The following is a 13146-nucleotide window of genomic DNA, read 5'->3' on the forward strand; positions in this document are numbered from 1 at the left end:
GAAGAACACACTGGGGTTGACTTTGCCTGCTGCTATGAAAACACAACATTCTTCCCTCACTGCATCCTAAATAAAGCCCAGTAAATTCAGATTTTTTTTTTTTCCTTCTCGGATACAACCGTACAAAGCCATTTACAACGCAATGCAAGTCCACGCGGACAGCAGAGACATTTAAATTGACCGGGTCATAATCTTTACGGTATTTGTACGGAGGGTCAGCATTTGATCCATCTTTAGCTGGCATCGCCTGCCAGAAATAGCTGGAAACCTCGCGCTCTGCGCTGTAACGGATCTATTCATGGATCAAGGCAGATAGCGATGGTCAGAAGAGATGATTTTATACTGATTCGCAGGGGAATATGCATTCGTCAGTGGGTGTAGTCACTCTGAATGCCTGACAAGATTTAGAAATACAGTACTGGTCGCTCAGCAGCTAAAAGGTACTTAAAGATTTCGAAGTCATGGCCCTCATTAAATGAGACAATTAAAAGCCCAAATTAATTAAAGGTTTTGAGAAGCTAAAGGATGAGGCAGGGTGGAGAAATATAATCACTCTCGTATTCAGAGCCTGTGTTCGAGACAGGATCCGGAACTTAGCTTAAAAACCTATTTCAAAGCTCACGTTATTGAAATTCTAATATAAAAACTATAGTGTTATTTCAGAGGGACGCGTAATCACACAGGTCGTCACTGAATTCTAAAATTAGTCACCTCTCACTGTTCGCATCCACTGAATGACAAAATAATTGGCCGGAAGTAACAGAAAGATGTCTGAAGGACAATATAATTATGCTAGCCTAGAGCGGCCCCCCAAAAACTCCGCATTACGACACAAAGCAGCCCTGACGCTCAGCATGATTTTCATACAACAGCAGTCCGTGTATCCACTAACAGCGGTTCATTAGGCAGCCCATATGCGCTGCAGTGTTTGTGCCGGCTGACAATTCAGCACGATCCAGTCAACATGAATTAAACTCCATTTAGGCCAAGCCTACCGAACATCATGTATCCTATTCGACCCCCGACAGGCCACGCCTGCTTTGACAAAAGCACAAAAGCTTGCCTAATGCGTTGTATTCTGATGCCTTTATGCAAACAAGGCGCTTTTTTCTCTTTTTTGTCCTCGGTTCGTTGGAATTGATTAATTAGTCGGAAATGATGGAGGAAAAAAAAGACGAAATGTTAACAGAGTATGCCTGCAACAACAGGAATGGATTTGTGAAATGAATGCGTGTTACAACGAAATATTTTTAATTTGTATTAGCAACGACTCTGAGATAATACGATCCCAGAAGTGCGACTAGCAAGCACCCGGTTGTGCGCGCGTGCAGACACGTGCGCACGTTCTCAAAACATTAAAATCTCATTAATTTCCACCACCTGGGGAATGAGCAAGCGCAGACCCTGTGGATACAGCAGGAGCAGTTCAACAGCTGTGTAGGGAATTCCCCCTGCCATGAGCATGGTCTGTCTTTGTGTTGTGGCTAGTAGTTTGGCCGGCATGCCACACAGATTGTAATGAGCGAAACAAGAAAGAAGGGGGGCAGCACTGTACGATCTGCCAAAAAATGCTGAGCTGTTGGCTAGCACCCAAACAATCCTAACGCCGCCACCAGAATTTTTACCTCGACATTACACTGCTTTAGCGTGGTAGAAACTCCGCACCTGCTGGTGCAATCCACAACTGTAATTCTTTTCCAATTTGTCAGATATAATTATGCTTGATGTTCACTTGGCCGAGACAAAAGATTTTTAAGACCGTTTGTGTATTCCCTGTCAACACTATGCTAAAAGACAAAGAAATCAGATACAATAACGCAGTATGTGTAAGGCTGTGATAAGTTTCCAGGGTCTCTAACAAGCAGCCACAGCACTTAATCACAAACTATGCGGCCAGGGAGTGATCCATCAGCTTGGGTCAAATGAAGACACATGGCTCTGTATTTTCAGAGTCGCTGTAAGTCCAAAGCTTGAATGCCATCTGAGGACAGAGTGAATAAGGATACGTGTGCACAAAAGCAAACGTCTGCCCAATAATCAAAAGCCACCATTTCTGCCCTCCGTGTTTACTTGGTGAGTCACTGTTGCTGTCAAGCTAGTTAGTTCTCCTTCCCTGGAGTTCAGAGAATCCCCACCCTCACCTCCTTTCAGAAGGAGGAAGGATGAGACTGAGGGGAACAAACAGGGTCAGAGAGCAGTCTGGTAAGAGCTTCATTAAAGAGAGAGAGAGAGAGAGAGAGAGAATGGGGATAGAAGACATTGAGCTCTGGAGAAGACGTCCAGAAAATGGGGATGGGATATTGTGGTCATGGACCCCAATTTAGAGGTGTCATGAGTCAATGAAGTCTCTTGAGACGGAAAAAGATAAGCCACATAAGTGGAGTTTAAAAAAAGGACATTCTACAAAAAAAAAAAAAGGAATTGAGAATACAAAGAAAAAAAAAAAGTAGCCCAACGGCAGATACACGAGACTATGAGATATTCAGATGAGAGACACTCTGGTATGGTGTCACATATAAGACAGCAAATGTTCCACAAACAAAACAAAAGAAACGATATAAAAATGAGACAGAAAATGTCAGAGAGGATCTGAGTCAGAAAAGATTACTCTCGGTCACAGCTGCTCAACAGGAAGGTAAATGAGATAGCAGGGAGAGAGAGAAGGTGAGAGACAGAGAGAGAGAGAGAGAGAGAAAAGAGAGAGAGAGAGGGGGAGTGCAGCAAAGCAATCTCCAGCTACATTGTTCTGTGTGATACCATCTTCATCTGGCCATCTTGCGATGTTTACTTATTGGAACGTGTCAGATCTGGCCAGCGGCTCAGTAGAATGGAGAATTGAGGTGGAATGAAGAATGGAATCTGAGAGAGAACAATAGTTGAAAAAGCAGGGCCCCATCCCCAGAATGCTACAAGCTTATTAAGAACGAAACGATATCTGTGGACAGCAGCGTGACAGCATTGTCCTCTAAACAACTACACCGTGACGAAAGCGTTAGCCTAAGGCAATAGACATCTCATAACCTGCTCGCACGAAAGCCTAATGTTTGATACCACATGCACATGAGAGAGAGAGAGAGAGAATATGACATGGCAAAACCCAATCTGCTGTTGGCGGGAACAGATAACGGGCCTGTCTGAACGCTGAAAGACGCGATTATTAACAGCCGTGTGAAGGAGCTGTGGCAACGTGAAACTGGGGAATTGATCCATTCTCCGTTCAATAAAAATGCGTTCCTGTAGTCTGGACAATTTCAGCGCCAGTGCATGGACTCACTTAGATTGTTAGTCAGCCTTTTCAGCAGGATGGCAACACTGGTGATTAGAATAAACATCATTTCATTGTATGACAGTTTTTCAATATTTGTGTGTGTGTGTGTGTGTGTGCGCGCACGTGTGTGTTAGTCTCACTGACGGGGTATACTCTGACTGGTAGGTTGATCATTCTCTTTGTTAATGCTGAAATATGACGTGACACACGACATGAACTGCAGTGGAACACAAATGAAGTAGATTCTACTAATGCAGTAGAACACTAATGCAGCATTTGGAATCCTGAGGTAACCATAGAGACACATCCAGTTATACGAGATGATGAACACTGAGACGACACTAGAACACATTTAAAAAAAAAAAAAAAACTCTAATCTTTGTGAGTATGTGCATGAGTGTGTCCATGTGCAAGCTTCTGTTTGCATGTACAATGATTTTCTTTTTTTCTTTTTTTTTTTTTTAAGTATGAGGGTTAAAAGCAAGCTGTAGTCAGCACACCACATAAATTCTGCATCAGAGGAAGAGACCGAGAACATTAATACGGCTTTTCTCATGAATATTGCAGAAGTTTCCAAGCTTTGATTAAAGATGTTACTCTGCAACCTTTGATTCAAGTTCCTATTCCCCTTCAGTGTGTGTGTGTGTGTCTGTGTGTGTGTGTGTGTGTGTGTGTGTGTGCGTGAGTGTGTGTGCAGGGCAGCAGTGAATATAATGTGACTATTCACGTGGATTACTGAGGACACACAATAACCTCCCACACAATATGCAGATTGAAGAAGAGAAAGTAGAATTCTGTGGGTGGCTTTAAAAGCACCGAACAGCACTGTATCACACACTCGGCATCTCACACTGGCATTTCACACACATTTAACAAGAGTTCAGCTCAAAGGCGTCGGATTCAAACGTTTAATGATTCTTTCGCCATGGTCCTTTTTATGGCGTGCCTCTCTGTGTCTTAAACAAGGATATTAGAGCTTAACAAAAGCCACAACTTCGGAGTCAGAGAGATAAATCATTCATATACAGCAGTAACTTCAAAAGATATGACAAGACAGGAAATGGTTGAAAAGAAAAAAAAAATGTTTCAGATATAAGAAGACATATCCACCGATTAAATTAAATAAAGAGTTGCTTTTGACAGTGTATTGCTTCTCTATGTATGTTCTACGCATAGACCTTTATCTATATGCACATTCTAAAACAGAAAACAGTTTCATTTTTCCATGGAAATTTCCTTCTGCAGCAGGCGCATCCAAAACATTAGCGCTGTGTGGTAAGTGTTTTTAAACACGATCCACCAGCAGACTGGTCTTAATGTTTCACCGGGGTCCTTCACAGTTGGACTCCCACCCACAGAGAGAGGAGCATCTTTTAGTCTCTCACATCTCTGCAAAACAGCAAACGTGCTAAATCATAAATAGGATACTCGGCTCACGCTCACAAGGGACATACGGCCACTCATAATTACTGTATGTGTAAGACACTCCAAAATTAATAAATTCGTCGGTTGTGTTCGAGACGTTCTGGGAGCTTCTGTTCCCTCTCGAGCACAGAGGGTCAGATAAATACGGATGGAGCAACCGTAGAATGAGGTGGGGTTTTTTTTTTTTGTGATAGAAAAGAAAAAAAAAAGTTTTTTCACAAAGAAATACAGAGTGTGTAGCTATCTCTCAACCCCAGCGGTTCTCATCCACTAGCTGTGGCAGAGAAAGAGAGTGAAAGCTGACGGGGGGGGGGGGGCACGGTTTGATAAATGTACCTGGAATGTGCTATGGTAATTGAAGCAGAGGGGGAGAGAGGGAGGATTTTGAATAAAGGCTGTTGAGATGAGGATAAATAATAGTCTCTCTCTCTCTCTCTCTCTCTCTCTCTCGCTTTTGAGGGTGGCTGGTTTGGACCAGCAGGGTGGATGAAGTACTCTCGGTATACCTTAGGAAAACAGAGACAAGCGGACACTGAACAGGGCAGCAAAGCATCGTATCAAAAGAAGCAACACCATTTTTTATTTTTACCCGTGAAAATATGTACCAGGGCAGCATAACCATGGGAAAAAATAATAAACATCCTGTGGCATTCGTCATCATAAAAACATAAAGGTATTCATGTCAGAAAGTATTAGGTTTAGATGATAGAATATAACGTGGAAACCTGCATTATATTATAATAAGGAAACTCCTTGGTTTCTGGCCATTTTATGATGCCATGGCAACAGTAAGCTGTCAAAGTTCCAACGGTGGTGAGCCGTGACGTTGCCTGCATCAGCCCAACTGACACCTACAACACACATTACAAAAAAATAAATAAATAAATAATAGAGCCTCTATTAAGGTCACTTATTCATCCATCTAGAAAGCCCTGAACCTGTCATTATATGAAGAGGTTATATAAGAGAACACGTCCCCCGAGACGCTGTTTTGACAGTAAGGTTTCCCTGGAACTACCCTGCCTGAAACCACGCTTCTGCGGCAAAGTTACAAGTGACAGGCTCCCCTTGTGACAAGGCCGTGTTCGTCTCTCCTCAGGCTGGCAAGGCCTTTGAATCAGGCGTGACGTCAAGGACATCTCAAGGTCAAGCACAGAACATTGAAGGAGAGGAGGGAAACTAACAAATGTTTCACTCCAAAAGGCTCCATCGCCAATCCTAGCTCCATCTCGGCTCCATCTGTTTCTCCCTGGCCCGCGTTCGGCTGCGGAGAAAAGTCGTTTGAAGTGACAGATCTGTGCTGCTTTGATTGGTGCATCCTGAAGATGATGGATTGAAGCACTGGCTCTGACTTGCTCGGGGGTGTCTGGGATCAATGACAGGAAAAGAATTAACTATTGATCAAAACAGCGAGTGTAAAATACCTAATCTTAACAAAAATGTCTTCTTGTTGTTTTTTTCTTGTTGTTGTTGTTGTTGTTTATCTACAGGCTGATAATAATGATAATAAAATCACCATTGACATTGAAGTCAGACAAATTTCCTCTTTATTTCCTTATGGCATATTAGACCATAGCCAGTCTTTTACATTAGACTGTGATCTGGAGTCTATTCACGTAGACAAGAGCAGTTTCATGTTTGCCAATGGAGATAATAACACTCATCATTATGCAACTCTGAGCTGTAATAAGGTGGGACACAGAATTGCAATTTGAATACTGACTCATTCCTGTATTTATTCATTTTTCCATTGAAATACTTAATTTTACATCAGAATTTGATGCTATGAAATACTACGTCAGTCTGTTTTAGTAAAGACTGCCGCTAAATGTCACATTACAAACACACTTCACACTTCAAAAAAATAAGAGCAATAATTCTAATATAGCGCTTGCGACATCATCTGAATGTCATTGTGGGTGTAGAGCTGCCTGACGATGACAGTGTGTCTAGTCTTTTAGTGTATTATATTATAGTGCTGCAAGACTTTTTTTTTTCCTTAATTAATGTCTCTTCCTTTCTACCCTATAGGCCCCTGCACAGCGCCTTCTCTAACACAACACGACCCTATCGACTGAACAATTTGCAGTCGGATTGGAATCCGTTCTCCGCGGTGCTGACATACATTAATTACCTCTGAGTGTATCAAAGCAACGCTGCCTTCCACCAGGCACAAATGCATTACTAATGCATCAACGCTGCTGTCAGATTGCCAGGGTTTGTGCTAGCCCTGTTAAATTTAAGATAACCACTCCATTTCTCTAGGCCTACAGCCAAATCACTGAAGCGGAATCAGAATAGCATTTACCAGCTAAAAAATCTCCAAATTCCTACGGTCAACAACACTTAGAGATCATTCTGGAAGACAACTCCAGATGTACACGGAATTCGGATAACTTTCACCGTTACTGGGACAGCTGCTCCGTGACATCATCGCTCTTCTACTCCGTGGCTCAAAGAGCAACACAATATCTACAAACATTGGTACAAATATAGTTCCGACTTAGGTTCAGTAGTTCATAGATGATCCGTGACTACACATAGAGAGTTTGTAAATCGAGTATCTGCTTGTTCGAGTCTTTTTCTTCAAAGAGGAGAAATGACAAGCAGTGTTGGATTGAATCGTGCTGTAATGACATGCTCTTATGTAGCGAAAGATAACGTGTGAGTAAGACAATGCGAGGGGCACCTGCCGTCGCTCATACAAGGTGACAATGTACCCGTGTCCGAAAATGCTGAGAGAAGCAGGTCTCCCTGCCAAGTGACAGAGGGGATGTGTACCTCCCTCCTGCTCCTGCAACCTCAGGTCACAGTGAGGACGAGAGAGAGAGAGAGAGAGAGGGAGAGAGATGTGATTAGTGTAGCAATGAGGCACCACACTCTAAAACACATTACTATTGATAAACTGTCCGCAAGATCTGACTGTTCTTTAGTGTTGATTATTGCTAGGGGGTTAAAGGGATTAACTTAAGTTGGGCGGTAGATTTTTTCGTTGTCTTATTTTTTATTTTAACAAGTTTCACCCAGAAAAAAACCCCACTGAATTCCCATCTGTGCACCAATCAATACGATATATCTCCTCTCACCGTGTATGGTATTAAGTGGGGAAAAAGGGCATTTAAGTCATTTTCGCTCACACGACCTCCTCATCAGATGCAGCTGCTGCAGTTGCATACACTACACTCCCACATGAAGCAGGAGCAGCTGTGTGTTTACTTTCTGCTATATGTCTTTCAAAGCCACTTCAACATGAAAGAGAGAGAGAGAGCGAGAGCGAGAGAGAGAGAGAGGGAGCTTCTGGTGTACTGCCATGCTATTTTGAGCCTTCTTAAAATCACAGAGCTCTCCCTCTCTCTCTAAGGGCTGAAGCTTCTTCTCTTCAAAAAGCCAGACAGCCAAGAAATCCCGGCGGATCTCGGATCCACGCATCGCGGAAGGATTTACTCTCCTCTTCTCCCACCGTCCGCATTCACCTTTTCCTTTCCTCACTTTACTTCAAAGAGAATCAACCTTGTTCAATTCGACTACTGTGTCCTCTCTCCAAACGCTTCTCGCAAAGTCAAATGTGATTGTGATGCCAAGCCCCATAAGCGAAGACCCCTGCAGCGAGCATGAATAGTTTTGCAAATGAACCTAAAGCAAAAACCGGTCTGTCGATGTATTCTTAATTCACACGAGATTTTTTTTTTTTTTTTACTCTATGATCTTGTGACTAATTTTCTTCTATCATGTTCTTCCCATTTACATCTCTCTTAAGCAAACAGGTCAGATCGGACGTTCTCGTTCGAACGTTAAGCGGAAAAAAAAAAAAAAAAACAAGCGCCAGGAGGATCCGAGACGCTCCAAGGGCTCTCCACATCCGCCTACCTGCAGGTACAGAGCCCCTCTTCCCGGCCCGAGGCACATGCAGATGGGCCCCGGCGTGGGTGGACCGGCCCCTGGCTATTGTTGACCTCAGTGCTGAACGCTACTAGCGCCGACACACACACACACACACACAGTCCTCTTACCAACCAGCCTCTCGTCTCCAACACAAGTGCTTGTGGGCTTGACTGAGTCATTCAGAGGAGCTTGTTTTGGTAGAAAACACAATTTCTCCTTTCTTTTTTTTTTTCATACTTCATCTATTTTAACATGCATACATTCAGCCACTCAATCAACCCTAGATGGATGCATTCACAGGAACAATGAAAGGTCTAAGGACACATGTCCATTCTATGGCAGCTGGTTTTGAATAGGAGTAAAGTGTTTATTAAGTAGGCAGCAACTAGAACATGATTCAAACCCCCCCCCCCCCCCCCCAGCTCTCCACATATCTGAGACAGAGGACAACACAGCAAATCAGTCTATTGATGTTTGTGGGATGCACAATGCTTATTCACTAGGGCTGCTAGCGTTAATAAGTGGCAAATATTACATCACATCAGTACCAAGACCAGCCATAACATCAAAAGATTACCAATTATGATTGTTCAAAACTGGAGATGGGAAACTGTGTGTTGAGGGCACACAGCCTGGCTCAGTCGGATATTTGAAACATATTGATTGTACGACATACATTCAGCAGACCTGTAGTTTGAAAGCACAAGCTGAATTCAATATACACAACTTGGGGGGGGGGGGGGGGGGCCCTCGTGACACGATCTGCTAGCAGAGGGTGTCTTAATCAGATTGTCTTCTAGACTCTCAGAACAGGTAGTCTTATGCCCCCTGCTGGGGAAATTGTGGAATAACAATTTAGCCACACTGACACAAGGCAGCCTTTAAATATGAACACTTTATTTCACAAAACGTTGACAGTTCACATATTAAATTGAATAGGACATACAAAAAAAGGTAACTCTGGATATATGGGACAGAACTCTGGGAGCATGCAGAGGACACAAATCCTGTAAAAACACACGCACGTTCATTATACACGGGCCGTCGCGTGCAGCGGAGACGGACAGGGAGAGAGAAATTTCATACCCAGTGTGCCACAAAATCCACCATCACTATGCCTCCTGAGGAGCACCCTACAGACCAGATTCACAGAGGAGGGGGGGGGGGGGGGGGGGGGGGGGGGGGTCACACAATGAGCTTGACAGAACAAGTAGAAAGGAGATTTAAAAAAAAAAAAAAAAAAAAAAAAAGTCTTTGTATTTAAAAATGTTTTTTTTTTTACCGTCTCTACATCTTTGATCACGGCCACGCCCTTATCGATTTCAAGGTCACTTTCAGTGTCATTGTGTGTCCGGTACTCTTCACTGTCGGTCTCAATGGTAGTGGGCTGCATGAAAAGTTTAAGATGAAAAGTGGATTAAAATTAAACTTTTGGTAAAGCAAGAGCAAAGGCATTCCTGGTGGGAGGCAAAATGGAGGGAGAAAGGTATAGAGTCTCTCCCAGTTCCTCTAACAAAGCACAGCAAACAAATTGAAAATTAACTTTAAAAAAAAAATAAAAAAAATCATTCAGCAATAAAGTACATAACATTCTTGCAGACATTTGTCGGGGAGGGGGGGAGTCATGTATTCTTCCAAGTCACAAATGTCACTTTCAGAGTACACATCCATTTTGGGTAGGACCACAAACCTCATAGTCAGGATCTGCGGTTTGGTCTTCGTCGGCAAGCTCCTGATTGAGCGCCTCTACCCACGACTGCTGCTCCTGTGGCTCCTCATCCTCCTCGTCAATGTCATCCTGTTTCCTTTTGCTACCTTTTCCACACGGTTTGGTAGGGGAGCAGCTCACATCTGTCAACGGATTAAAGAGGAGACAGGTTCTTGTCATCTTTCTTTAAAGATGTGAGAAAATGCCAGTACTCTGACCAAAAAAAAAAAAAAAAGTGTTACTGCCAGAATAATTGAATATGTTAAAGCCAGAGTCAAACCTGGTCCTAAAAAAAGGTCCAGCTGTTAAGTTCTAGATTTGAATTTGGATTCATTTTCTTTAACTGACTGATACTGTAAAACAGTGCTTATTCGGTTAAAATCGAGAGATTACGTTTTAGAAAGAGTAAACAGGACTTGCCTGGGGACACTTGACACCCAATTGTGGTGCAGACAGGGTAACCCAACGCGCTCTGCATTCGTCGGGGTAAGAGGGTCAACAGCAAGCGTGTGGCCCAACGCAAACGTTTCCTACCCGCTCTACACTGTCGGGCAGGAGGCGAATCTCCCTCCGTTTTAGCGGGATCTGGGAGGGCCTTCTCTGGAGACGACCAGCCAAGCAGCCACCAGAAGCCACGAAGAGCACGCATCTACATTAAACGTGAAGTATCGATCAGACAGACTTCAAAACCTCTTTAACGGCCGGTTTAAATTACATTGGCCATGTTGGGGGCAAGTTATGGGGTGATCCTGAAAACGGGTTAATGCCACAGGGAATCCAGCACCACTGGTTTTGAGAGGCAACTGGTGTCGGTGGCGAGCTAACATGACCGATACGATTCTCACAGCATATAGTTAACGACAAACACGAACAAAAAAATGACGCACACACGGATTTACAGCCAATCAACCGATATAAATAAAATGCGGAATAACCTCATAGCTTTGTCAGAACTGTCTTTCTGACGGTTTACCCAGGCTTTAATAAAGCCGCACTCACCGTAAATCTGACAGGCCAAAGCTGTGAGATTCGACAGAGAACAGATGAAAAGATACCGTCTCTCTTCGCTACAGCCCTATCCTGCAAGAGTAGAAAACGAATGCTTACTTTGTTAAATCCTCTACAACAAAGTGGTTGAGTTAGTTTTGTGGTAACTGTTTGAACAGTTTCTCTCTCCATTAGTTAGGAAAGTCACCTGGCTAGCGCAACATTTTCCTCGTAGTGCTAGCTTTGCTAGCTAAAAGAAAACTTTGAAGTGCCACTTAACATCATGATGACCTATATATCTACAATGGCAAACAGTTAACGCTAAATGTAGTTTAATAGCCAGTGCAAACACCACTGGTAAAACTAGATGTTGAAAAAGCACGAAAACTCGCCCCAAGACCCTTTGTGCCCTCCGGCTCAACGTCGAGGCTACATTGGTGGCTCATTTTGTCGCACGAAGATACCTACCGACCTCAAAAAGTACACCCTCTAAATGGGGTTTACAAGTATTATGGAGCTGATGTCGCTCAACCAATCAGAACGGTTTATGGCACCTTGTGCAATCACAGCTTCGCTCCACTAATTAATCAGGTGACCAAAGTAACGTAATTATAAGACTATGGAAGCCTATAGCAATGCCGCTTTTTCGGCAGTACCACAAGAATATAGCCTACAGCATTAGTGATATGGTCAACTTCAAACGCCTACACAATAGACTATGTAGGGTCAAAATATGAAAAAATCACTGAAGAATTAACAAAAATATTTTTTATCTTCAACATTTGGAACTATGAGACCTAAGATAAACCGTTTAAAAGTAACATTTCTGAAAGGAACGCAGTTTTGACCTTTGGTTCACCATTATCCAGCTGCTTCTAAGCATGCTCTCCACTTGTTGCCATTGTCATTCTAATTGTCCTCACTGGCCTTATGGAAATTCATGAGTAGTTTTTCAGACTGCTCTTGATGGTTGTATTTTTTTGGTTTTTATTCTTGCTTTATCATCCATACATCTGCACAATAGTCTAATGCTCTTACAAAATAAAATCGTCTTCCTGTTTTGCATAAATAAATGTGAGTAGGTTGATTTGTATCAACAGATCACTCTGGACCACGCGAGCAAAATCTCACCGACGTAGCATGTTCGTCAGTGATCGCGGGGATAGCCACACTTGGAGTGGGTTTCCGCCGGTAGATCTCTCGTCACATTTACGCACATCCAGGGTCATCGTGTGAGGGAGGCCAGCATGGCTAAGCCTATAAAAGGCATACCGCTATCTCTCTCCTCCAGTTGTTCAGCCCTCGACTGATCATCACTTTCAGGGTGAAGGTACCGACAAACACCCAAAATGAGTAGGAGCATTGCCGTGACGCGCACCATCAGCGCTGGATACTGTAGTAGCAGCAGTTCGTACAGTAGCTCATACAGCAGCGAATCCGAGATGCCGGGATTCCCAACAGCCCGCAGACACAGCTCGGCTGGTGTTCGGGCGCTCATGTGGGCTACTGCAAGCGCGCGCTCTCTCGGGAGCTCAGTTAGTTCTGAGAGCCGCACCAGCAGGGAAAGCATACGCAGCATCGTGGTGACTCCGGACAGCATCCCACAGTTCACCATTCCAAAGCTGGCCATTGAGGATGGCTCCAGGTGTCAAGCCAACGATAAAGACAGCCAAGCGGAGGAAGAAGAAGGTTTTGGCAGCATGGAGGACGTGACAGAGTTATATCCCCTGCCAATATCCTCCTCTGTCTCCTCGTCTGTTTCATCTTCGTCGTCGGGCTTCGTTTCGCCGCCGGCGCTCGGGCGCAAAGCTCACAGGAGCATCTCAGATCCCGCCAATGTCAAGCGCGCGCCCCTTCAGCGGAAGAGTTCGTTTCC

The 13146-nt window shown here is 43.7% G+C and overlaps 1 protein-coding gene across 1 annotated transcript in view; it reads right to left on the bottom strand.

Moving 5' to 3' along the window:
• The window catches only part of org (oogenesis-related gene), a 26024-nt gene extending 13525 nt beyond the window's left edge, over positions 1-12499 (bottom strand). Inside the window, exons 1-5 of the mRNA XM_030784307.1 lie at positions 12443-12499; positions 11283-11363; positions 10704-10932; positions 10266-10426; positions 9858-9962 (exon numbers count right to left, since the gene is read on the bottom strand). Coding sequence (XP_030640167.1) covers positions 9858-9962; positions 10266-10426; positions 10704-10932; positions 11283-11363; positions 12443-12499 — 633 coding nt within the window. The remainder of the gene's footprint in view (positions 1-9857; positions 9963-10265; positions 10427-10703; positions 10933-11282; positions 11364-12442) is intronic.
• Between the last annotated feature and the right edge of the window lie 647 nt (positions 12500-13146).

This window comes from Chanos chanos, chromosome 9 (assembly GCF_902362185.1).
Source record: "Chanos chanos chromosome 9, fChaCha1.1, whole genome shotgun sequence".
Classification (NCBI taxonomy): domain Eukaryota; kingdom Metazoa; phylum Chordata; class Actinopteri; order Gonorynchiformes; family Chanidae; genus Chanos; species Chanos chanos.